We start from the raw sequence: 26,500 nt of genomic DNA on the forward strand, positions 1-26,500 counted from the left end.
TGTTGCCGATCAGGCCAGGAGCTCACTGAGAATTGAACTGTGTTAACAAAATGACAAAGGAGAACACAGGACTTTTATTCAAAGTGGATTGGTTAAACGTCTTTAAAGACTTTTTCAGTAAGTTAATCTGTTTGTTAAATCCATAGTTTAGTTTAGTTTTTTAATTAGATTTTTCACTTTTGTGAATTTAAGGGCAAACTGTACGGAGAGAGCCTGGTGGGTTTATATAAGCTGATGCTTTATGTTGTTTATGAAACATAAGCTAATTGATTGGCAGTACATCAAGTAACATTAGATTTGACTTGATAAGTAAAATAATTTTAAATTTTTTAGTATAAATTTTTAAATAAATAGGAAAGAGATGTAAATGATTTGAGTTTGGTGCAGTTAGTTCTAATTCAGTAACTTTGAATTTAGCATAGACACTTGAAGTGAATTAAATAAATTGTAAACATATTAAAAATAAGAGGAAAAAAAGGATTAGGTGAGCAAGTTCCTTCAGCCTCAACATTTGAATTAACATTGTTTTAGTACTTTTTACTTAGATTTTAGAGGAACTGTGCAGAAGATAACATTCAATAAAAGCACCAGTAAAGAGTATGTTTTGATTTAATCAGTGTAGGATGGCTAGAAGTTGCTGTTGTGGTAAATGTGAGATTTGATGTTTTGAAATGAGTTCTGAGAGCAGCTGCGTACAAAGAAAGTGATGAAAACATTGAAAGAAAATAGTGAATTCTTGGGATTGTTTTTGAGTTCAGGTCATAAAGTAATACTAATACTAACTTACAAGAGCCTAATTTATGTATCTGGTGATGGCCTTTTTATGATCTTATGATAGTGAACTTGATTTCATCTTTGATATTTGCTTGGTGTTTCTGGAAAAATGAACAGAGGAATTGTTAAAGAAGTCTCTTATGCATAAGGAGTCTAATGGGAAAAAAATGTAATCATGATATTAAGACTCCTTTGTGTCTTTAGTTAACTTTGGTAGCCAAGTGAATCCTTCTGGAAAATATCTCTTTTGTTTACTTTTGGGGGAGTTAGTAAATTTTTGGATCTATTTTTTGGGTTAGTTTTCCTTTTAAAAAGCCTGTTAATTTATTTATTCATTTATTTGTTTATCAGCATATTTTTATTGAGAGCCTACTGCAAGCCAGGCAAAAATCATAGAATGAAAAACAAATACTAACTCTCATGGAACTTAGATTCTGGTGGAGAGGTAGATGGTGGTTGTTGTTTATTATTAATAACACAGTGGGGCCAGCCCTGTGGCCCAGTGATTAAGTTCGCGTGCTCTGCTTCGGCGGTCCAGGGTTTCGCTGGTTTGGATTCTGGGCAAGGACATGGCACCGGTCATCAGGCCATGTTGAGATGGCGACCCACATGCCACAATTAGAAGGACCCACAGCTAAAGTATACAACTATGGGGCCGGCCTGGTGGTGCAGCGGTTAAGTTCACACCTTCCGCTTCTCGATGGCCCGGGGTTTGCCAGTTTGGATCCCAGGTGCGGACATGGCACCACTTGGCAAAAGCCATGCTGTGGTAGGTGTCTCACACATAAAGTAGAGGAAGATGGGCACAGATGTTAGCTCAGGGCCAGTCTTCCTCAGCAAAAAAGAGGAGGATTGGTAGTAGTTAGCTCAGGGCTAATCTTCCCCCCCCCCCAAAAAAATATATATATACAACTATGTACTGGGGAGATTTGGGGAGAAAAAGCAAAATAATAATAATAGTAATAATACAGTGGATTTCATATCTAAGTTTGGTCAAAAGTGATATTGACCATAAATCAACCAGAAATGATATAAAAAGAATATATTGTATCATTGATACAGTGATTCAATAAATACCATTAATACAATATAAAACTATCATTTTCTCTATTGAGTCTTAGAAAGTTGATAAGCTTAAATACATTTCTAGACTGAGGGTCAGGATTTGAGATTTGTAACCAAAATATTCCTTTCCTCGCTATCTGCAGCAACCCAAAATTTATGTTCATTTTGCTTTGTGGCTTGTCAGAGTAGAGACAGTCTATTCACCCATCTGTTCCCTGAATGGACTTAAAAAGTAGAAGCAGCAATATATGTACTCCTTGTGTGGTAGCCGGAATACCCTTGAAAACAAAAAGGGCACAATGTTTTAGATGAAACAGAATCATCAAAAACAATAGTTTATGTTATTTCATGTAGATGAAATAAACAGATAAAAATACAAAAATTTGAATAAAAACCTGTCATGGAAAAACGCCATATATTTGTATTTAGAATTCATTAGTTCTGCTCCCAAATATGCCACTTATTAGCCATGCAGCCAAGGGTACATAACTAAACTTTCCTGATTTCCCTTTCCTTATTTGCAAAGGAGGGAGTTGGGCAAGACTAGATGATCCTGGAAAGTCCCTTCTAATTCTAATTATAGTCCTGGTAAACAACTGATCAGTCTTACATGTATCATAGGGAATCATGGGAAAATCCATGATGGGGAGAAACTGGTTTTGAAGAAATAGGAACTTAAGAACAGAATTATAGTTCCCTAAAGAATTAGAAGAATCAGCAGTACTTTCTTTGGCCTCATTTTCTTCAACGTTTATTTATCCAGTGTTTTAGATGGAGGGAAAATGACATGCTTAATGTAAAGAAGACCTAATCCTGGAAGAATGACTAATACATTGAGTTCAGAAATATGTTTGAAAGCTAAAAGCTGAGCTAGAAATGAACAAGAGGAATAGGGACAGACGTTAATGTAAAATTCTACATTAAGTCTTTTAAAGAAATTGAAGACTGCTGAGAATCTGGCCTGGCAGCAGTTTACATGAGTAAAAGGTTTAGTAAGAGCTGCTGTGGTAATGTAGGTGATAAAAGAACTCAATACAGTTCATGATGGTGTTGATTCATATCCATGAGGTGCTCAGAGGAAGGGATGCAATAGCTTCCTTATGTGTGAGATGGCCAAGTAAAACATAGTTTGTGCACTTTGGATAGATGTACTTTAACGGTGGTACTGAGAAACTCACATGCTTCCAAATACTAGCATCCAGTAGATGAAGGATGGTTGCATAAGGAATAGATTTGCCTTAGGAGGGGACAGATATCATGTGAAGATAGAATATTCACAGTTCTTAACCAGATGCTAAAAAAACTTTTGAGGAGTTAATACATTGTTTTGCTCAAGAAACAGTGCTGTAGGAAGAGAGAAGACAGTGGATAGGAGTGAGGGGAAGACTGGAAGCTATACAGACACTTTCAGTTTTTTTAAACAAAGCTAACAATAAAAATGACTGCTTCAGAATTGTGTACATCCTCAGTGCTCAGAACTTTCCCTCCCAGCCCTGGCCAGGTCCAGCTGTATAATGCTATAATAAAAGTTGAAGTATTTTTGAAAAAGTAAATAGTAGAAGCACTAGGAGGAAGGAAAGTAATAGCTACCGTTGAGCGAGTGCCTGCTCTGTGCTATGCACTGTGCTGAGTGCTATGCATCTAAACTTTTAAAAATTCTTTATAAAAATTTTATGAGGTAGGTACTTATTACACACCACCATTTCACAAACAAAGAAACTGGAGTTTAAAGATTAAATAGTTCCACCAAGACCACATTAACCAGTAAGTAGCAGGACTAAAATTTAGCCTTGGAGTCTCTTTTGTTAGACTTTTCCTAGTGCACTATGACTAAAGAGTAAGGAAAGAATGAGAGTCAGATACACTATGGATTAGAAAGATTTGATGCAAAAGGGACTAATTGAGATTAGGAGGCTTGTGGTGAACCAACTGTGAAGTTGGGAAGGATTTAGAAAAGATGGTGCATTGATCTGAGGGAGCCTGCTTGTTGTGGAATGATGTAATTGTTGCTGTTATACATTCATAATACATAATTGAGAAATTGAGAGATACTAATACTTTACATTTGTATAATTTTGTAAAGTACTTTTGCATGTTCTCTCTCATCGATAACAGGAGATTGGAAGGACCATTTTTTAGCAATAGAAACAAAGAACAATAAACAAGCCCTACCCAAAGAACTGTAAGCAAGGAAAAAAACAAGCTATTGATTATGCCTGCATTTGTCAGTCATTCACATGAGAAAGAGTAACAGGACACTTAATATGGGCCAGGCACCTGGGAATAGATAGAAAGGTGATTAAAAACATTGTTTCATCTCAAGGAAGCAAATATTGGTTTAGAGAGTGTTGAGTGTTTACAGTAAAAATATTTACAAAGAAAGGTAGTGGCACAAAGGAGGACTATCTCAACTCTGTTTTAGGGAGAGAGAGGGACATCTTCAGTGAGAAGATAGCTTGACTGAGTCTTGAAGAATGAGGATGGCAAGTGTTTTAGGCAGAAAAACATCATGTGCAACGGCTTAGAGCCTTGAAAGAGCGTCGTTTTTTTGGTAACTGAGAAGTTTCAGTGGCTGTTGTATTAGTTGAACAGGTACGAGGTTGAAGACATGCTCACAAGAGAGGTCATGGAGGGCTTTGTGTTGCATAGAAAACAAACATTCTAAGCTTATGTTCTTTCCCTGAAATATTTGTGGCCTCTAAGGTTAAAATAGGTTGTTTTTGGTGTTTTCCCACTGGGAACTTTAATTGTTGGGTCTGCCCAAAAATTCTTCATTCTTTTTTTGACAATGTGTAATTAGTCTTAGATGTTATCGTTTTCAGAACTTAAATCATTTTGGAACTAGCTTTTGTTTTCAGGTTTAAAACTTTGTATTTGCTTATATCAGTATTCAGTTTTAATCAACTTAAAAAACATTTATTGAGCATCTGCTATGTACACAGTTCTAAATAGTATAGAAATGCAGAAGATCAGTGAGACCAAATGCTCCTCTCCGGAAGCTTATGCTCTAGTAGATGAGCTTAAAAAGACAAACACAGGAAACGCTATCATACAAGCACCTCAGAAGTACAAAGTGCTATGGTGCTTAAAAAAGGAGAGCTTACATATCATTGGGGGTGAGGGTAGGAAGTGAAGGATGTTGAGAAACACAGACTGGGAAGATGAATAAAATAATAAAGTTGTTGTTTGAAATGGTGCTTCTTGAATGGGTAGATTTTTGAGAGGCAGAAGTTTTAATAAAGTTTTGGGAAGAAACTAGCAAACAGGGTAAATTAAGTCATGAAGGTGGGAACATTTTCTGTTAAGGGGGTTTAAGTAGCCCATTTTTATTAGGATTTGGGGTAGTTTTAGTGCAGGGCATTATAGAAAGATGCTTTTATTTAACATTTACTATATATGTACAGTGCTATTATTTTATTTTATTCAGTTCTCATACTGCTCTCATAGTAAGTTGTGTTTTGTCCGTTTCTAAGCTCAGAAAAGTGAAATAGCTTGCTCAAGATTCCAGAGTGGTGCAGCTGGGATTTGAACCCAAAGGCTGATTCAGGGTCTATGGTATTTTCGATAGTCTATACCATAAGACTGAAAAGGAAGGCTAAGGACATTCTGGATAGGGCTGTAGATTGTAGGCAGAGTATTTCTCTTAATTTGATAGGCAATGAAGAGCCACTGTTGTCTTTTGAGCAATATTGTCATGTGATTGCAGCTGTATTCATAAGAAGGTTAGACTGGATGATATGTGTGACAGGTAGAAGTGGGACAGATTGGATTAGCGAGGAAACTAGTTTAGAGAGTAGTGGAGGCTCAAGTACAATTAAGAGGCCTGAACTAGCGTGTGAATTGTGGGAATAGAAAGCGTTTGCAGAAAGGACATATGATGACTCTAAGGATTTGACTCTAAGGATATTTTTTTTGTTTGTTTTTTTATGAGGTAAAATTCATATAAAATTAACCATTTTAAAGTGTACAATTCAGTGATATTTAGTTCAATAACAATGTTGTGCAACCATCACATCTAATTCCAAACCATTTTTATCACTCCAAAAGGAAACCCTGTTCCCATCAATCAGTCACTCCCCTTTCCTCCCTCCCTTCAGCCCCTGGCAACCGTTGATCTGCTTTCTGTGTGGTTTTACATATTCTGGTTGTTTCATATAAATGGAATCATACAACATGTGACCTTTTGTGTCTGTTTTTTTTCACTTAGCATACTGTTTTTGAGGTTCATCCATGTTGTAGCATGTATCACTACTTCATCCCTTTTATGGCTGCGTAATATTGCATTATATGGGTATACTACGTTTTGTTTATCCCTTCATCTGTATTGTGAACAGTGAAGCTATGAACATTTGTGTACAAGTATTTGTTTGAATACCTGTTTTCAGTTCTTTGGGGTGTATACCTAGGAGTGGAATTATTGGATCATATGGTAGTTCTGTTTAAAATTTTGAGGAACCATCAAACTGTTTTCCACAGCAGTTGCTCCATTTTAAATTTTGACCAGCACTGTAAGAGGGGTACCAGTTTCTCCCTCACCAGCACTTGTTATTTTCCTTTTTCGGTTTGGTTTTATTACAGCCATCCTAGTAGGTGTGAAGTGGTGTTTCATTATGGTTTTGATTTGCATTTCCCTAATGACTAGTGATATTGAGCATCTTTTGATGTGTTTTTTTGGTATTTGTATATCTTCATTGGAGAAGTGTTTATTCAAATCCTTTGCCCATTTTTGTTTTTCTTTTTGTTGTTGGGTTCTGAGTTCTTTATATGTTATGGATATAGACCCTTATCAGAATTATTTGCAAGTATTCTTTCCTAGTTCTGTAGGTTGTCTTTTCACTTTCTTGGTAGTATCCTTTGCACAAATGTTTTTTATTTTAATCAAGTGCAATTTATCTTTTTTTTTTTTTTTGGTTTCATGTGTTTTTGGTGTTAAATCTAACAATCCATTGCTAAATCCAAGGTCATGAAGACTTTCCTCTATGTTTTCTTCTGAGAGTTTTAAAGTTTTAACTCTTATAGTTGGGTCATTGATCCACTTTGAGTTAATTTTTGTATATGGTGTTAAGTAGAAGTCCAACTTCCTTCTTTTGCGTGTGGATCTCTAGTTGTCCCAGCATCATTTGTTGAAGAGACTATTCTTTCTTTCAGTAGATGGTCTTGGCACCCTTGTTGAAAATCAATTGACTACAGCTGTGTGGGTTAATTTTAGGACTCTCAGTTCTGTTCTATTGATAGGTCTATATGTCTGTCCTTTTATGTGAGTACCACACTGTTTTGATTACTCTGGTTTTGTAGTAAGTTTTGAAATTAGGAAGTGTGTCTTCCAACTTTGTTTTCCTTTTTCAAAATTGTTTTGTCTGTTTGGGGTCCCTTGCAATTCCATATAAATTTTAGGATCAGCTTTTTCATTTCTTCCCAAAAAAGGGTATTAGAACTTTGATAAGGATTACATTGAATTTGTGAATCACTTTGGATAGTGTTGCCATCTAAAAATAAGTCTTCAAATCCATAAACATAGACTGTCTTTCCATTTATTTAGATCTTTGCTTTCTTTCAGCAATATTTTGTTAGTATACAAGTCTTGTACCTCCTTGATTAAATTTATTCATATTTTATTCTTAATGCTATTTATAAATGGAATTGTTTTCTTAATTTCCTCTTCAGATTGTTCATTGCTAGCATATAGAAATACAACTGATTTTTGTGTGTTGGTTTTATATATTGCAACTTTGCTAAATTCATTTATTAGTTCTAACTTTTTTTTTTTTTTGATTCTTTAGTGTTTTCTGTATATAAGATCATGTCATCTGTGAATAAGGATTATTTTGCTTCTTCCTTTCCAGTTTGGATATCTTTTATTTCTTTTTCTTTCCTAATTGCTCTGGCTATCACTTCCAGTATAGTGTTGAATAGAAGTGGTGAAAGAGGGCATCCATGTCTTGTTCCTGACCTTAGGGGAAAGCTTTTTCACTCTTTCACCATTGAGTATGATAGTAAGTGTGGGTTTTTCATAAGTGCCCTTTATTATGTTGAGGAAATTCTCTTCCTAGTTTGCTGACTGTTTTTATTATGAAAAGGTGTTAGATTTTGTCCATTGCTTTTTCTACATCAATTGAAATAATCATGTGGGTTTTTTCCCCTTCATTCTATTAATGTGGTGTATAATGTTGATTTTCACACGTTAAACCACCCTTACATTCCCGGGACAAGTCCTACTTGGTCATGATATGCAGTCCTCTTAATATATTCAGTTTTGCTAGTATAGATGATTCTTACTTTTTACAGATTTCACATTTGTGAATTTCCTTACTTGCTAAAATTTGTTTGTAAGCCCCAAATTGATACTCACAGTGCTTTTGCAGACGTGCAGAATGCAAAAAATTTGAGTTGCTTGATAGACATGTTGCTGGTTGAGGTCAAACAAGGTGATGCTCTGCCTTTTTGTTTCAGCTCTCATACTGTAAATAAGTGTCCTTGTAAATAAGTGTCCTTGTCACCTTTTAGTGCCACTTTTTTACACTTTTGTGCTTTTTTTTTTCTTTTTGGTAATTTTGCTGTTTAAAATGGCCCCCAAGCATAGTGCTGAAGTGTTGTCTAGTGTTCCTAAGCTCAGGAAAGGTGTGATTTGTCTTATGGAAAAAATATATGTGTTAGATATAAGCTTCATTCAGGCATGAATTATAGTGTTGATGTCCGTGAGTTCAATGTTAATGAATCAATTTATATTAAATAAAGTGTCTTTAAAGAGAAACACACATAAACAAGGTTATGTATTGATTGGTTGACAAAACTGTTGTGAACAAAGACTTTGGGAATTTGTGTGTTTTAGCAGTTCGTCCTTTTCGTCTAGGTCATCTAATTTATTGACATAGTTGTTCGTAGTGTTTTCTTACTCTTTTATTTCTGTAAGGTCTCTAGTAATGTATGTGGTCTCCATTAGTAATGTCTCCACTTCATTTCTGATTTTTGTAATTTGAGTCTTTTCTCTCTTTTCTTGGTCAGTCTAGCTAAAGATTTGTCAATTTTGCTGATAGTTTTCAAAAACCAACTTTTGGTTTCATTGATTCTTTGTTGTTTTACTATTTTCTTTGTGTTTATCTCTGCTCTAATCTTTATTGTTTCTTTCTTTCTGCTGGGTTTGGGTTTATCTTGATCTTTTTCTAGTTCCTTAAGGAGTAAATTAGATTATTGATTTGAGATTGATATATATAATATGTTTTTTTGCTGAGGAAGATTTGCCCTGAGCTAACGTTTGTGACAGTCTTCCTCTGTTTTGTATGTGTGTCGCTGCCACATTTATCCAGGCCAGGGATCCGAATCTGCAAATGTGGGCCACTGAAGCAGAGCACACTGAACTTAACCACTACATCACGGGGCCAGCCTCTGATTTCCTTTTTTAGTGTAAGCTTTTAGAGCTCTCCTCTTTTTTTTTTCTCCTCCCCAAAGCCCCAGTACATAGTTGTATTTATTACCTAGTTGTAAGTCACTCTAGTTCTTCTATGTGGGATGCTGCCACAGCATGGCTCAATGAGCAGTGTGTAGGTCCACGCCCAGCATCTGAACTTGCAAACCCTGGGCCACTGAAGCGGAGCGTGTGAACTTAAGCACTCGGCCCCAGGGCTGTCACTGCTTTTAGAGCTTTAAATTTCCCTCTGAGCATTGTTTTTGCTGCAGTCTGTGGGTTTTGGTATGTTGTGTTTTCATTTTCATTTGTCTCAAAGTATTTTCTAATCCCACCTATAATTTCTTCTTTGACCCACCAGTTGTTTGTGTGTTGATTAATTTCCATATATTTGTGAATTTTCTAGTTTTCCTTTCTGTTATTTCTGGTTTTATTCCATTGTGTTAAAAAAAAAGATATTTAAATGATTTCAGTCTCTTTCTATTTATTGAGCTTGCTTTGTGGCCTAACATAACACTCTCTTGGAGAGTGTTCCATGTGCACTGGAGAAGAATGTGTCTTCTGCTGTTGTTTTGTAGTGTTCAGTATGTGTCTGTAGGTCTAACTGGTTTATAGTGTTTTTCAAGTCCTCTATTTCCTTAATGATCTTTTGTCTAGTTCTCTCCGTTATTGAAAGTGAGGTATTGAAGTCACCAACTATATTGTAGAACTGTCAATTTCTCCTTTAATTCTGTCAGTTTTTGCTTTATATGTCTTGGGGCTTTGTTCTTAGGTGTGTATATATTTATAATTGTTGTATCGTCTTGATGAATTGACTGTTATCAGTATATAATGTCCTTCTTTGTCTCTTGTTAACAACTTTTGTCTTGAAGTCTATGTTGTCTGATACTCATATAGCCACCCCAGCTCTCTTTTGGTTACCATATTCACCGAATGTCTTTTACTAGCTTTTCACTTTCAAACCTATTTGCATCTTTGGATCTAAACTTAGTATCTTGTAGATAGCATGAATTTGGATCATGTTTTTAAATCCTTTCTGCCAGTCTCTGCCTTTTAATCTAATATTTTAATCCATTTACATTTCAAGTAATTACTGGTAAGGAAGGCATTCTGCTATTTTATTTGTTTTCTATATGTCTTATACCTTTTGTCCCCTTAGTTCCTCTAATAGTACCTTCTTTTGTAATTGATTTTTTTCCTGTTATACCATTTTGTTTCCCTTCATTTCTTTTTTGTAAATTGTTTAGTATTTCCTTAGTGATTACTCTGGAAGTTACAATTAACATAACTTTAAAAAAAATTTTTTTTTATTAAGGTTATGAAAGTTAACATCCTTGTGAAATTACAGTTGTACATCATTATTAGTCATGTTGTAGGTACACCACTTCACCCCTAGTGCCCTCCCCCCACCCCCCTTTTCCCTGGCAACCACCGTTCAGTTCTCTTTGTCCATGTGTTAACTACCACCTATGAGTGGAGTCATACAGAGTTCGTCTTTCTCTGTCTGGCTTATTTCACTCAACATAATACTCTCAAGGTCTGTCCATGTTGTTGTGAATGGGATGACTTTGTCCTTTTTTATGGCTGAGTAGTATTCCATCGTGTATATATACCACATCTTCTTTATCCAGTCATCAGTTGCTGGACACTTAGGTTGGTTCCATGACTTGGCTATTGTGAATAATGCTGCGATGAACATAGGGGTGCATGGAACTTTTGGAATTGCTGATTTCAGGTTCTTAGGATAGATACCCAGTAGTGGGATGGCTGGGTCATAGGTATTTCTATTCTTAACTTTTTGAGGAATCTCCATACTGTTTTCCATAGTGGCTGCACCAGTTTGCATTCCCAGCAACAGTGTATGAGGGTTCCCTTTTCTCCACAGCCTCTCCAACCTTTGTCACTCTTGGTTTTAGATGTTTTTGCCATTCTAACAGGTGTAAGGTGATATCTTAGTGTAGTTTTGATTTGCTTTTCCCTGTGTAGTTTTGATTTGCATTTCCCTGATGATTAGTGATGATGAGCATCTTTTCATGTGTCTATTGGCCATCCATATATCTTCTTTGGAGAAATGTCTGTTCATGTCCCCTGCCCATTTTGTAATTGGGTTGTTTGATTTCTTATTGTTGAATTGTGTGAGTTCTTTGTATATTATAGAGATTAACCCTTTGTCAGATAAATAACTTGTGAATATTTTTTCCCAATTAGTGGGCTGTTTTTTGTTTCAATCCTGTTTTCCCTTGCCTTGAAGAAGCTCTTTAGTCTGATGAAGTCCCATTTGTTTATTCTTTCTATTGTTTCCCTCATGTGAGGGGTTATAGTGTCCGAAAAGATTCTTTTGAAGCTGATGTCAAAGAGTGTACTGCCGATACTCTCTTCTAGAAGACTTATTGTTTCCGGCCTAATCTTTAGGTCTTTGATCCATTTTGAGTTTGTTTTAGTAAATGGTGAAAAAGAATGGTTGATTTTCATTCTTTTACATGTGGCTGTCCACTTTTCCCAGCACCATTTGTTGAGGAGACTTTCTTTCCTCCATTGTAGGCCCTCAGCTCCTTTGTCAAAGATTAGCTGTCCATAGATGTGTGGTTTTATTTCTGGGCTTTCAATTCTGTTCCATTGATCTGTGCATCTGTTTTTGTACCAGTATCATGCTGTTTTGATTACTGTAGCTTTGTAGTATGTTTTGAAGTCAGGGATTGTGATGCCTCCAGCTTTGCTCTTCTTTCTCAGGATTGCTTTAGCAATTCAGGGTCTTTTGTTGCCCCATATGAATTTTAGGATTCTTTGTTCAATTTCTGTAAAGAATGACATTGGAATTCTCATTGGGATAGCGTTGAATCTGTAGATTGCTTTAGGTAGTATGGACGTTTTAACTATGTTTATTCTTCCAATCCATGTGCATGGAATGTCTTTCCATCTCTTTATGTCATCGTCGATTTCTTTCAAGAAGGTCTTGTGGTTTTTGTTGTATAGATCTTTCACTTCCTTGGTTAAATTTATCCCAAGGTATTTTATTCATTTTGTTGCAATTGTGAATGGGATTGAGTTCTTGAGATCTTTTTCTGTTAGTTCATTGTTAGCATATAGAAATGCTACTGATTTATGTATGTTGTCTATATACCCTGCAACTTTGCTGTAGTTGTTGATTGTTTCTAATAGTTTTTCTATGGATTCTTTGGGGTTTTCTATATATAAGATCATGTCGTCTGCAAACAGCGAGAGTTTAACTTCTTCGTTGCCTGTTTGGATTCCTTTTATTTCTTTTTCCTGCCGAATAGCTCTGGCCAAAACCTCCAGTACTATGTTGAATAAGAGTGGTGAAAGTGGGCACCCTTGTCTTGTTCCTGTTCTGAGAGAGATGGGTTTCAGTTTTTGTCTGTTGAGTATGATGTTGGCTGTGGGTTTGTCATATATGGCCTTTATTATGTTGAGGTACTTTCCTTCTATACCTATTTTATTGAGGGTTTTTATCATAAATGGATGTTGGATCTTATCGAATGCTTTCTCTGCATCTATTGAGATGATCATGTGGTTTTTGTTTCTCGTTTTGTTAATGTAGTGAATCACGTTGATTGACTTGCGGATGTTGAACCATCCCTGTGTCCCTGGTATAAATCCCACTTGATCATGGTGTATAATCTTTTTGATGTATTGCTGTATTTGGTTTGCCAAAATTTTGTTGAGGATCAGTGATATTGGCCTGTAGTTTTCCTTCTTTGTGTTGTCCTTGTCAGGTTTGGGGATCAGAGTGATGTTGGCTTCATAGAATGTATTAGGGAGTGCTCCATCTTCCTCTATTTTCTGGAATAGTTTGAGAAGGATCGTTATTAAATCTTCTTTGAATGTTTGGTAGAATTCTCCAGAGAAGCCCTCTGGTCCTGGACACTTATTTTTGGGGAGGTTTTTGATTACTGTATCTATTTCTTTACTTGTGATTGGTCTATTCAGATTCTCTATTTCTTCCTGATTCAGTTTGGGTAGGTTGTATGAGTCTAGAAATTTATCCATTTCTTCTAGGTTGTTCAATTTGTTGGCATATAGTTTTTCATAGTAATCTCTTATGATCCTTTGTATTTCTTCGTTATCTGTTGTGATTTCTCCTTTCTCGTTTCTAATTTTATTTATTTGAGACTTGTCTCTTTTTTTTTTTTAGTGAGTCTGGCTAAGGGTTTGTCGATTTTGTTAATTTTTTCGAAGAACCAACTCTTTGTTTCATTGATCCTTTCTACTGTCTTTTTTGTTTCACTATCATTTATTTCCGCTCTAATTTTTATTATTTCCCTCCTTCTACTGACTTTGGGCTTTGTTTGTTCTTTTTCTAATTCCGTTAGGTGTTGTTTGAGGTTGTTTATGTAAGATTTTTCTTGCTTATTGAGGTGAGCCTGTATTGCAATGAATTTCCCTCTTAGGACTGCCTTTGCTGTGTCCCAAATAATTTGGTACGGTGTGTTTTCATTTTCATTTGTCTCCAGATAATATTTGATTTCTTCTTTAATTTCTTCAACAATCCATTGTTTGTTCAGTAGCATGTTGTTTAGTCTCCACATTTTTGGCCCTTTCCCAGCTTTATTCTTGTAGTTGATTTCTAGTTTCATAGCATTGTGATCAGAAAAGATGCTTGATATTATTTCAACCCTCTTGAACTTATTGATGCTTGCTTTGTTTCCCAAGATATGGTCTATCCTTGAGAATGTTCCATGCGTGCTTGAGAAGAATGTGTAACCTGCTGTTTTTGGATGAAGTGTCCTATATATATCTATTAGGTCCATCTGATCTAATTTTTCATTTAATTCTATAATTTCCTTGTTGATTTTCTGTCTGGACAATCTGTCCATTGGTGTTAATGGGGTGTTGAGGTCCCCTACTATTATTGTATTGCTGTTGATGTCTCCTTTTAGTTTTGTTAATAGTTTCTTTATGACTTTTGGTGCTCCTGTGTTGGGTGTGTATATATTTATAAGTGTTATGTCATCTTGGTGGAGCCTCCCTTTTATCATTATATACTGCCCCTCTTTGTCTTTCTTTATCTGTTTTGCTTTGAAGTCTACTTTGTCTGATATAAGCATGGCAACACCTGCTTTCTTTTGTTCATTATTAGCTTGGAGTATTGTCTTCCATCCCTTCACTTTGAGTCTGTGTTTGTCTTTGGGGCTGAGGTGTGTTTCCTGGAGGCAGCATATTGTTGGATCTTGTTCTTTGATCCATCCTGCCACTCTGTGCCTTTTGATTGGAGAGTTCAGTCCATTCACGTTTAGAGTGATTATTGAAACGTGGGGGCCTACTGTTGCCATTTTATCACTTGTTTTCCAGTTCTTGTGCATTTTGTCCTGATGGAGAGCTGTTACTTTGTGTTATCGTCCTTCTGCTTATCTCCTTTGTTCTGGATTTTGTAACCCCTTTCCTTTTTTTGATTTTTCAGGAATGAGGTTCTTCCTGAGCATTTCTTGAAGAGGAGGTTTTGCGGCAATGAACTCCCTTAACTTTTGTTTATCTGGGAAAGTTTTTATTTCTCCATCCTATTTGAAGGATATTTTCACTGGGTAGAGTATTCTTGGCTGCAGGTTTTTGTCCTTCAGAGTTTTGAATATTTCATTCCAATCTCTTCTAGCCTGTAAGGTCTCTCCTGAGAAATCAGCTGATAGCCTTATGGGGTTTCCTTTGTAAGTTATTTTCTTCTGCCTGGCTGCCCTTAGGATTTTCTTTGTCATTGACCTTTGCTAGTTTCACTACTATATGCCTTGGGGTTGGTCTTCTTGCGTTAATAAAGTTTGGAGGTCTGTTGGCTTCTGTCACATGAAGTTCCATCTCTCTTCCCAAGTTTGGAAAGTTCTCAGCTATTATTTCTTTGAACAGGCCTTCCGCCCCCTTCTCCTTCTCTTCTCCCTCTGGTATACCTATAATTCTTATGTTGCATCTCCTAATTGAGTCGGATAATTCTCGGAGAGTTTATGCCTTTCTTTTTAGTCTTAGTTCTCTCTCCTCCTCTGTCTGCAGCATTTCTATATTCCTATCCTCCACATTGCTAATTCTGTCCATCATATTATCGACCCTACTGTTCAGAGAGTCCAGATTTTTCTTAATCTCCTCCTTTGTGTTCTTCATCTCCCGTATTTCTAATTGGTTCTTCTTTATAGTGTCAAGCTCTTTTGTGACATAGCTCCTGAACTCATTGAGTTGTCTATCTGAATTCTCTTTTAAGTCGTTGAGTTTTTTAATAATGGCAGTTTTGAAATCATCGTCATTTAGGTTATAGATTTCGTTGTCTTTGGGATTGTTCTCTGGGTGCTTATCATTTTCCTTCTGTTCTGGAGATTTAATATATTTTTTCATACTGCTTGATGGCGTGGATTTGTGCCTCTGCATAGAGATAGAGTTTAGTTGCTGCTTCCACTTGTTGCGACTGGTGTGGCGGGGGGGCGGGGGGGCGGGGGGGGCACCTGTTTAGACTGCACCAACCAGGAACCCTGTCAGCTGTTACTGACTGGACCTGGACCCCTCCTCGTAGTCACAGTGGTCCTGTGGGGTCCCTCGTCGGTTGTGGGGGCAATCGCAAGGGGGCCTCAGGCTGCTGGTGCCTACTGCTGCAGCCCACTTAGACGTGCTCCCTCCTTGTGGTCTGCAGCAGTGTTGTGGGCTTTCCCAGCAGCCAGGAGCAAGATCACCTGTAATCGCTGCTTTGTCCCTAACAGAGCCCACAAGATCACACTTGTCCACTATAGGTCCCAGCAGAGCTATGGGTATCTTCTGCAGTCTGTCGTTAGCTCACCTAGCTGTGCTGCCTTTGCCCCAGGGCCTTCTCGCCTTGCGATTGCCACTCGGGACCTCTCCACTAGTGCTGTGCAGAGGCTGTTGCTGAGGCTGCTGTAGAAACCTGGAGTTCCACCCTGGGCTACGTAGCCATTTCACCAGACCTCCATTCTGCCCCACTCCACTCTCACGGGATCTCTGGGAGACCCTTGCCTCGTCTGGGACACAGCCAGAGTCCGTGGGCTTGGCAGTGGCTTGTAAGCTGCTGCCTTGTGGGGAATTCTGCTCTAGGGAGCTTCCTGGTGTTCCGAATGCTGGACGGGGCCTCCCTGCCAATGGCGAGCAGAGGCCCTCCCTGCTGGGGGGGGGGGTGCGGGACCCTGGAGCATCCCCCCGGGCCGCAGAGCCGGGTGTTGGAGCTCCACCCAGTCCCCAAGCTCATCCATGGGAAGTCTGGGCACCCCCTGCACTGACCCCTGCGCCGGAGACTGTGAGCCCAGCAGCAGCTTGCGGTCTGGTGCTGTGCCGGGGAATCCACCCACCGGGAGCTTCCCTTTGTCCTGGATTCTGAGCGTGGCCTCCATGCTAATGGTGAGCAGAAGCTTTCCCTGCCGGGGAGTTGCAGGACCCCGGATCCCTCCCTCGTGCCGCAGAGCCAGGCGCTGGAGCTCCAACTGTGTCTCCAAGCACGTCTACGGGAAGTCCGGGCGCCCCCTGCACCAACCCATGCGCCGGAGACCGTGAGCCCAGCAGCAGCTTGCGGTCTGGTGCCGTGCCGGGGAATCCGCCCACTGGGAGCTTCCCTGTGTCCTGGATTCTGGGCGTGGCCTCCCTGCTAATGGCAAGCAGAGGCTTTCCCTGCTGGGGAGGTGCGGGACCCCGGAGCCTACCCCCGTGCCGCAGAGCCATGTGCTGGAGCTCCAACCGTGTCCCCAAGCATGTCTACAGGAAGTCCGGGTGCCCCCTGCACCGACCCGTGTGCTGGAAATCTTGAGAAATTAACAGAATTTTTTTTTTTTTGATTTTTTTTTAAAGATTTTATTTTTCCTTTTTCTCCCCAAAGCCCTCTGGTACACAGTTGTATGCTTTTAGTTGTGGGTCCTTCTGCTTGTGGCATGTGGGATGCCACCTCAGCATGGCCTGACAAGTGGTGCCATGTCTGTGCCCAGGATCCAAACTGGCAAAACCCTGGGCCACCGAAGCGGAGTGCGCGAACTTAACCACTGGGCTGTGGGGCCGGCCCCTAATATAACTTTTTAGCAATCAAGTTTTAATTAATACAAACTTAGTTTCAATAGTATACAAAATTCTATTCCTTTACAGTTCCATCTTTATACATTGTGTGCCCATTAACGTAGATTTGAAATTGTTGTTTTATACACTTGTATCTTCAATCATACAGGGAAAAAAGAGGACTTGTAAGCGAAAAATGTAACACTACTGGTTTTCTATTTACAAATGTGGCTACCTTTACCACTGTTGTTTATTTCCTCTTAGGACTTCCAGTTACTGTTTAGTATCCTTTCCTTTCAGCCTGGAGGACTCCTTGGAGCACTTGTTGTAGCATGGGTCTAGTGTGACACACTCCTTCAGTTTTTGTTTGTTTGGGAGTGTCTTAATTTCTCCTTCAGTTTGAGGGACAGTTTTGCTATTACAGAATTCTCGATTGACAGTTTGTCTTTCAGCATCAGATTCTACCCCTCCATAGGGTTCGTTGTTGCATCTTATTGTGGGTGATGGTTGTTTGCTTGTTTAGTGACCTTTCTAAAATATCTTTGTAAAGTCTATATTCTTTGTCACGTGTGGCCACTGAAGTCGGTGTTCTGTTTGCTTAGCTGTCAGCTGGTGTTTTGACAGAGTTTCCTTAAATAACTGGAACCAGAGGAAAAAGAAAAAAATACTTTTTCAACACTTAGCCAGGCCATTTACAACTATGCCTTAGCCTTCACTTACTGCTTCTTCAGAGCCTGAAAGTCAGCCAGAAGCAAAAGCATAGGGTCTTCTAAGACCTTCCCTGAGCATGTGTCCAGCCCTGGCTATGGGTGTGGCCTTCTTGATTCTCTGTTATACACAGGTGCTTTTAAAAGCCCTTATTTCCCCACTTATATCCTTTCCCCAATTTTTTCTTCCCAGAGTTTTTAATCTGTCTGTTCCTCATCCCAATTATTGTCCTTTGCCCCAGGCTTCTGCGTCAGTCAAATACTTTTAGCAAGAGACACCCTAGCCCTGAGAATGCTCCAAGTTGGTTGAGACCAAGGCAAGCCATTGTGCTGGTCCTTCAGGTAGCTGCCAGACAGCTTTAAACCCACAATCACAATTCTTTAAGAATAAGATCTGTATTGCTTCCTCTGGGGTTAGGAGTGCATGTTGCTGTCCTCACAGCCACCACTGATTTGGGATGTAAGAGATGGTAGGCAGGCAACTTAAAATGCTCTCTTACTACAAAGTAGCAGCTTCTTTCTTCACTAAGCCTTGCTCTAGTTTTTGTAAATTTTTTACTAGATTCCAGAGTTCTGCAAAAGTTGATTCTGACAGTATTCTCCAGTTTATTAATTACTTTTTTTGGAGGGATAAAACCCTAGAGTTCCCTACTCTGCCAGAAATCCTGGTGTTGGGATTTTTCAGGATGATGATACCATTAACCAGAAGTAAGGAAATTGGGAGGGAAGGAGTTGATTTACGGATATGGGAGAGGTTATTTTTATTTAGACATGGGTATTGTATTTGAGGTGCTGATAGTACAGTCTGTAGATGTCTGGTGACAATTGGAATTGTAGTGCTTGAATCCCAGAAAGAGCTGAGAGCTGTGAAGAGACCTTGCAACTGTCTTGTCTACACAGAAGATATGGAAAATAAAAATCTATGGTTTCCTTGAAGTAGAGGGGAAGTCCAAGCATGGCATCTTGGGAAACACTTTCAACTAAGGAATCATTCACTTATCCGTTCAGGAAACATTCCTTTGTTCCCACTACTAGTGTGGATACTTGCTAAGTGCTGGAGATACAAGGCAGTAAGATCCAGTTTTCTGCCCTCAGGAAGCTCACTCTTTCATTAAGGATGATGGAGAAGTGAACAAATATAGTGCAATTTTATAACAAGGTTTAGAGGAGCCCAGGCAGAGGCACACAAGAATATTTAAACAGGTCAGTAGGGAAAACAGGAGACTCTTAGGGACGTTAAAGAAGGAGAAAATGATGGAGCCAGTAATCTATGATCTTGGTTGGTGCAGAGAGAGTTTGAAAAGACTAAGGGCTCCAAAAGGTACTGATTTGGCAGTAAAGAGATGACACAGTTTTCACAAGTTTTGCTTGAGTACTTTTGGTAGAATGGTGGAGAGACAGGACCACCTTATAAGGAGTTAGAAGTGAGTGGTGAAAAAGTTGAAGGAAAAAAAGAAGACCACTTTTTAAAGAATAGTGTAGTTTAAAAGAGGTAGCAGAATCAAGTAATTTTATTTTGGAATAGAAGCGATCTGAGTGTGTTTTTAGACAATAGGTAGGAGGAAAACAAGGATGGCCAAGAGTCCCAAAAGAGGGAGAAAAATAGTGTTAAGAAAACAGGAGGATCAAAGGTTGGAAAACTGGGTGAAGAAAAAGAATGAGGGTAATGAGAAAGAGTTTTGAGGTAGAAGGTATTTGAGAAATGTTACCTAGGAATACGTCAGTTTTCTTGGCACAAATAGAGCAAAAAATCATGTGCTAAGAAATAAGAAGCAGTGAAAATGCCTGATTGCAGTTGATGTAGCATACATGTATAATAATATTGCCATTTAGTCATTTTCTCATTTCTTTCAACAAATATATTTTAGGCATCTAGTATGTACTGAGTACCATATGAGAGCCTTGGGCTTATATCCATGAACAGAGGAAATAAGAATCCCTGCCCTTGTTGTGGACCTGACATGTGAATGGGATGAGGGGAGACAAGTAGATAATATATTGTTTTAAAATAAACATGAGGTAAATAGAGCAACCTGTGTCTGGGAACTAAGGAAGCAAATGGGAGGATTACCCAGACCTAATTACAGTTTTATCTTGCATCTCAAGTTGTAATTTAAGTGTTTGTTTTATACAGCTAATTGTAGACTCTAGGTTAATAAAGTAAGACAAGAATATGGGTGTGGTGGAGCCTTTATGTACTTTTCTTGTAGATATGAGAGAAATAATCTATATTTACATTTAAGAGAAAATTCATTAATTTAGGACAACCTTTTAATTATGTTATACAGTTATTTCAGGGCCTTAGAAAAGATGAGAAGGTAAACTTTTATATAATAACTGCAGTTAAGTGTTTAGTTATGAAAAGAGATTTTGTGAAGGGGGTCAAAAGTACAAACTTCTAGTTATAAAATAATAGGTCATGGGGATATAGAAAGAAAAATTTATCTAAGTTTGAAGGCTTAAAAGAACTACAGAGTTGAAGATCCTTTTTTTTTTTTACAGATTTTTTTTTTTCCTTTTTCTCCCCAAAGCTCCCAGTACATAGTTGTATATTCTTTGTTGTGGGTCCTTCTAGTTGTGGCATGTGGGACGCTGCCTCAGCGTGGTCTGATGAGCAGTGCCATGTCCGCGCCCAGGATTCGAACCAACGAAACACTGGGCCGCCTGCAGCAGAGCGCATGAACTTAACCACTCGGCCACGGGGCCAGCCGCTGAAGATCCTTTTTTAGTAATGAAGAAATTGTTTTTTTTGGTTATCATTGGACTATATGCTCTTTTCATTACCCCTTTTTATTTAAACAGGCATTGGAAAAGTGAAAAGAAAGCCTAGTGTGCCAGATTCTGCATCTCCTGCTGATGATAGCTTTGTTGACCCAGGGGAACGTCTCTATGACCTCAACATGCCTGCTTATGTGAAATTTAACTATATGGCAGAGCGAGAGGATGAATTGTCGTTGATAAAAGGAACGAAGGTGATCGTCATGGAGAAATGCAGTGATGGGTGGTGGCGGGGTAGCTACAATGGACAAGTTGGATGGTTCCCTTCAAACTACGTAACTGAGGAAGGTGACAGCCCTTTGGGTGACCATGTAGGTTCTCTGTCAGAGAAATTAGCAGCAGTCGTCAGTAACCTAAACACTGGGCAAGTGTTGCATGTGGTACAGGCTCTTTACCCATTCAGCTCATCCAATGATGAAGAACTTAATTTTGAGAAAGGAGATGTAATGGATGTTATTGAAAAACCTGAAAATGACCCTGAGTGGTGGAAATGCAGGAAGATCAATGGAACGGTTGGTCTGGTGCCTAAAAACTACGTTACCATTATGCAGAATAATCCATTAACCTCAGGTTTGGAACCATCACCTCCACAGTGTGATTACATTAGGCCTTCACTCACTGGAAAGTTTGCTGGCAATCCATGGTATTATGGGAAAGTCACCAGGCATCAAGCAGAAATGGCATTAAACGAAAGAGGGCATGAAGGTGATTTCCTCATTCGTGATAGTGAATCTTCGGTAAGTTGATTTTCAAAGGTAAATGGAAGTAGAGCTCTCTCGTTATTAAAAACAGTAAATAGAAGATTGGAGAGGTTAAGTGGCTTCCCTAAAATTAACCAGGTGGTAAACTGGGACATGGGTATAAATGTTCTGAAGCTAAAGTCGATGTTCTTTCCAACTATATTTATTTTCACTAAAACATAGCCCTAGCAGTGATACTACACTGGATTATTTGGCCTTGTCTGGTTTGGTTGGTTTTGCCTTCCTGAAATAATTTTCTGTTGCATTAAACTGAAAAATTGTGAAAATTGAGCACGGGCTTCTTCATTGAGAGTAGAGCAATGCAGTAGCCTAAACTGGGAAAACATTTCTTACATTGCATATTGGATGCACCATCATCCTTATAATAAAGGAAATCCCAAATTTAAAAAATTGATATTTAAGTTACTTCATAAATTAGTTGTTTGGAAGTTGGAAATATACTTTCATTATGTACCTCAAAAATCTATTTTAACACTCACTATATTTGAAATGCATTTGCAAGAAAAGATAAATTCTATTCTAATACTAGTAAAACAATAAAACTATAAAATCATAAAAATTGAATGAGAAAATTATGTGAGCACTTTTGGAGTACCATCTAGGATATTAGAATTTGATGATACTCCTTTCTCTTAAAAATGGCCTTTATTTTTCCTTGATAAAGGATACCACTACTTTTCAAATCTTGGTTAGTGATTGGCTTTGTGTGTATGTAGTTGTACAAAAATGAATGTGTGATTGTACAAAAGGTTGAAAAGGAAGAACACCTGTCAGTGTGAGTGGTATGTGTGTATATATAAGAGAGGGAGAGAGGAAAGAAGAGGAGAGACTAAGACTAATTGGACTGTCCAATGTGAAGTTCAGGAAATGGGGCCTGTACAAAACCCCTCAGGAAGAGCAGGTGGTTGATGATAGTGAAGAGTGATGGGAGTTGTTTTCTGTTAGATGCTGACCTGGCCCTGCTTTCCAGGACAAGCAGTGGGCAGTGGGTTTGGAAGGGAGTGACCTTGGAGTGGGTGGTAAAGTAACCATAAGTATGGGATGTTCCCAAGAAGCCTGCTGTTTGAAATTTTGGCAGTAACTGTATAAAAAGAGGCTTCTGGGGTTGATATAGACAATTCAAAAGAGAGTTTAAGTTAAAAAAAAAAATGCTAGGAAAGTAACTTGATTGCAGAATACTGTGTATTTTCTTATGTGTAATTGAGCATAGACTTTAGCCAAAATATATCATCATTTTTAGCAGTAGAATTTTTAAAGTAGAGATCTCAAACAGGCATATTTTGTTTGACCTGCACGTTTTTTAAACATTTGAATTCATTGTCAGTATTTAAATATTGGGAGATTTATTATAAGAATTCAGATGTCAGGCTTCCTTTTTAAAATTGGAAGGCCTGTCAACATTGAGCTCATATTCCCACAAGGCAACAGTCACAACTAAGTGGCCACTTCCTTTAGACTGGCCATGCATTGTTGTTTCCTCTATCTGTCCACCCTGTCACTTGTTTACTTTTTTTTTTTTTTGGCCTCTTGTAGGCATTTGAGTTTACGACCCTTCATTAGTGCTTACATTAATTCTCATTTTTGTGTCCTTCATCTTTGAGGATTCAGAGTATTATCTCAGCTCCTCTATAAGTACTGTTAGCTGCTAAATGAAAAGAGGTGGATGTCTTGGGTTTTCTCATGAGTCTCCAGTAGTCGGACTGCAGAGAAGGTAGCTCTTGTGCTTCCGATGTTAAACCAGAGAATTTGCCGTGGGTGTTAGGGAGAGCATATTAGTCAAGAGACTTTGGGGTCTGGCTGCTTTGGTTTGGATCCTGGCTCTGTTGTTAGCTAGATGGAATGATCCTCAATACCTTAGCTTCTCTCAGCCTTGATTTTATCATAAAATGGGTTTATTTTGAGGCATAAAGGAGATAATCTCTATAAATAATTTAGCACAGTGCCTACTACTAAGTGCTCAAATTTTAGCTGTTAGTGTTTAATATAAAAATGCTAATAGATGTCTTTCAAAATGTTAACCTTACATGTTTTTTCTCTTTTAGCCAAATGATTTCTCAGTATCACTAAAAGCACAAGGGAAGAACAAGCATTTTAAAGTCCAACTAAAAGAGACTGTCTACTGCATTGGGCAGCGTAAATTCAGCACCATGGAAGAACTGGTAGAACATTACAAAAAGGCACCAATTTTTACAAGTGAACAAGGGGAAAAATTATATCTTATCAAGCATTTATCATGATACTGCTGACCAGAAGTGACTGCTACACAGCTGTGATTCGTCATGTAGTTGAAGACTGAGAAAATGCCAGTCCAGTCATACTTGATTGGAAATTCCTGTTTCTAACTCTATGTGAGGATTGACTATAATACATAAGTATTTTTATTATAACTCAGCCCATACATATATACTACATATGCAAAGCATCTGCATAGAGCAATTCCTTATCCTTGGTGTTCAGTTTTATTGTTTTCTTTGCTGTTTTTCTGTTTGCTTCTAATGTTATGGTTTTATATTTTGAAAAAATGATGCAGATCAAAAGTCTTTATATGGAAAAATTTCTTTATTGCCTTTATTTTCTTGTAAGGGCACCATGTTAGTCACTTTTGCAATGGTTTCTCTTCATATAAAATTATATCAATATATGACATATGCTAAAATAAATTTCTTGGAGAGTGTTAATCTTTTCTGTGACTAAATAGCAATAATAAATGGAAAATTGGAAATTATTTTCAGGTATTGTATTTGTCACAAGCCATTGTAAATATCGAGTATGTTGTGTCTGCCATTATTTAAAAAATGCATTCATTGTCTTCGATGTAAAGCAAAACAAATGGGAATAGGTTAGAAAACATACCTTGTACAATTTTAATTTACAACTGTTGGAAACAAAAATCTCTAAATTTCTAAGAATTTCTTTTGGTGCTTCTCTCACCTAGTTATTCAAGAGAACAGAGCAGTCTCTGAGATATGTAGCTTTTCAAACTAAATGGATGCTCTAGTGTTATTTTTTTCCCTAGTGTTATTTTACCAAAGCATCTTGTATTAGGATACGTTACATCTGTGCCAATGTGAAAAAAGCTATGGCCAAGTTTTGGGGAAAGAGGAGGCAATGAGATACTTGGTTTCTCGCTATCCCAAAATGTGAATAATTATCGGGCATAGTATTTCTATGATTTTCATTTCCCCCTTTCAGCTTTGAGTTTTGTTGACTGGGACACTAAAATTCATGTATACCTGAGGAAAAGATGGGATGTACTCATGGTTAGAGACAATCGTTTTTAAAATCTTATTTTTGCAGGTGCTTCTATTATGTTTTTGTTTACCAAACAGAAGTTTGGTTGTATGGATGAGAGACTACTATAGGTCACAGAAGAAAAACAAGTGTGTTTTATAGTCACAGCTTTCCCCTCCATTATTAATTCTGGAGGTTTAAATTTAAGCAAAGTAACCTTCAATATTTTAATTGAAAATACTAATTAAAACCACGTAACTTAGTAAATGGTAGAAAGTCATATATTTTCAAAAATTTCTCCAATGCTGCTTGAGCAAATGAATGTTCCCCTTCCTTAGTATGTTATAAACAGACATTTAGTATGCCAGAATTACTGATTTATAATTGAAGTCATCTAATTCATGAGGTTTTTGTTTTTTGTGTTTTTACAATTTGTTTTATTATAAATTTTTTTTATTCTTTAAATCTTAAAATCATTTAAAGACTTATGTTGCCACTGGGTGGCAGCCCTGGCTTCTTCCACTGAGCAACAGAAGTCAGCAAATAGGATTAAGATATTGATGCACAGTTTTTCATCTTCATTACACCTGCTTTTAAAGCCGTTTAGGTCATATTCATTATCTTTCTCAGTCCCCCTTTGTTTATTAAGATGATTATTAATAGATAAGTTTAATGGAAAGAAAAGTCATGTATGCTTACCTTTTTTGCTGTAAAATCACTTGAATATAAATTGAAGAAAATAGTTTTAAAGTGGTTGTAAAATGACTAGGTAGTAAACATCTTTGCATTTGATTTTAAACAAACATTTGATGATACTTTCTCTTTGTTCTTCATCTCGTGTTTTTTCCCCAGTATTCCTTATTTTTAAAAAATGGATGTTTGTTTTAAAAAAAGGAGCAATTAATGCCTTGTATCTCAGACATGAGCTAACCCCACTGAGCAGCAATGTTAAGGATTTTGAGAAAGTAGCTAGGAATGGAGTAGCACTGGAAGCAGAAGGCATATTTCTTTGCCGTAATTAGATTTATAATAACTAGAGAGTCCCCAGATAGCCCATGTGTGCCAATTATATCTGTTGTGTACTCTTCTTACTAGGGAATGAAAACCTCACTGGGAACTACTTAAGTTTGTACTTCAACACTTTATCAGCTTTTTAAAAGTCTTAAACCAATCCTTAGACCAATGGCTATTTTTATAAGCATGAATTTTACTTGAAGCAATTTTCTTAAGAACTAGAACAACCTTACAAAACATCTACATAGCTATATAGTAGCAGGATTTGTATGAGAAACCAGGTTTCCTTATTTATTCCCAGCCTGGTATACTTTGTATCATGACACGTTGCCCTCTGTGTGCTTGTTTTTAGACTAGGAGGAGAGTCCTGGAAAGAGCAGTATTATAGAAATTTTCTTCCTCATGTGAGGAGATGCTTAGCTGTCAATTTAAATACATGTAACACACATAACCCTGCCCAATCCACTGCTACAAAGATTCTCCAAAACCTTGGAAGAGAGTTTTTCAGAACTTTATATAAGCTCAGCAATGAAACCTATTGCTGGTCTGTTACTTGGTCATAAATCCTTAGTGTTCAATTGAACATATATTCACACATATATATTACACATCTTTCACTATACACAGTAACACAGACACCTGGCCCTGTTAAAGACAGTGTGTCACGATACATCACTAAACAAAATAGGAAAGATAAGTGCAATCCATTGCCATTGCTGGAAGAGTAAAAAGGCCTAGTGGGTGAACATCTTGGGTTGTTAAAATAAGGTCATCCTCAGAGATACATG

General features: G+C 37.8%; 1 protein-coding gene across 6 annotated transcripts in view; it reads left to right on the forward strand.

Annotated features, from left to right (window-relative positions):
• Positions 1–24,192, forward strand: part of NCK1 (NCK adaptor protein 1) — a 73,212-nt gene extending 49,020 nt beyond the window's left edge. For all 6 annotated transcript variants that reach the window (XM_023620979.2, XM_070238187.1, XM_070238192.1 and 3 more), the window contains 2 exons: positions 20,731–21,443; positions 23,510–24,192. In XM_023620979.2, the coding sequence (XP_023476747.1) occupies positions 20,731–21,443; positions 23,510–23,704 (908 nt within the window). In that variant the 3' untranslated portion in view covers positions 23,705–24,192. The remainder of the gene's footprint in view (positions 1–20,730; positions 21,444–23,509) is intronic.
• The last annotated feature ends 2,308 nt before the right edge of the window (positions 24,193–26,500 follow it).

This window comes from Equus caballus, chromosome 16, assembly GCF_041296265.1.
Source record: "Equus caballus isolate H_3958 breed thoroughbred chromosome 16, TB-T2T, whole genome shotgun sequence".
NCBI classification, from domain to species: Eukaryota; Metazoa; Chordata; class Mammalia; order Perissodactyla; family Equidae; genus Equus; species Equus caballus.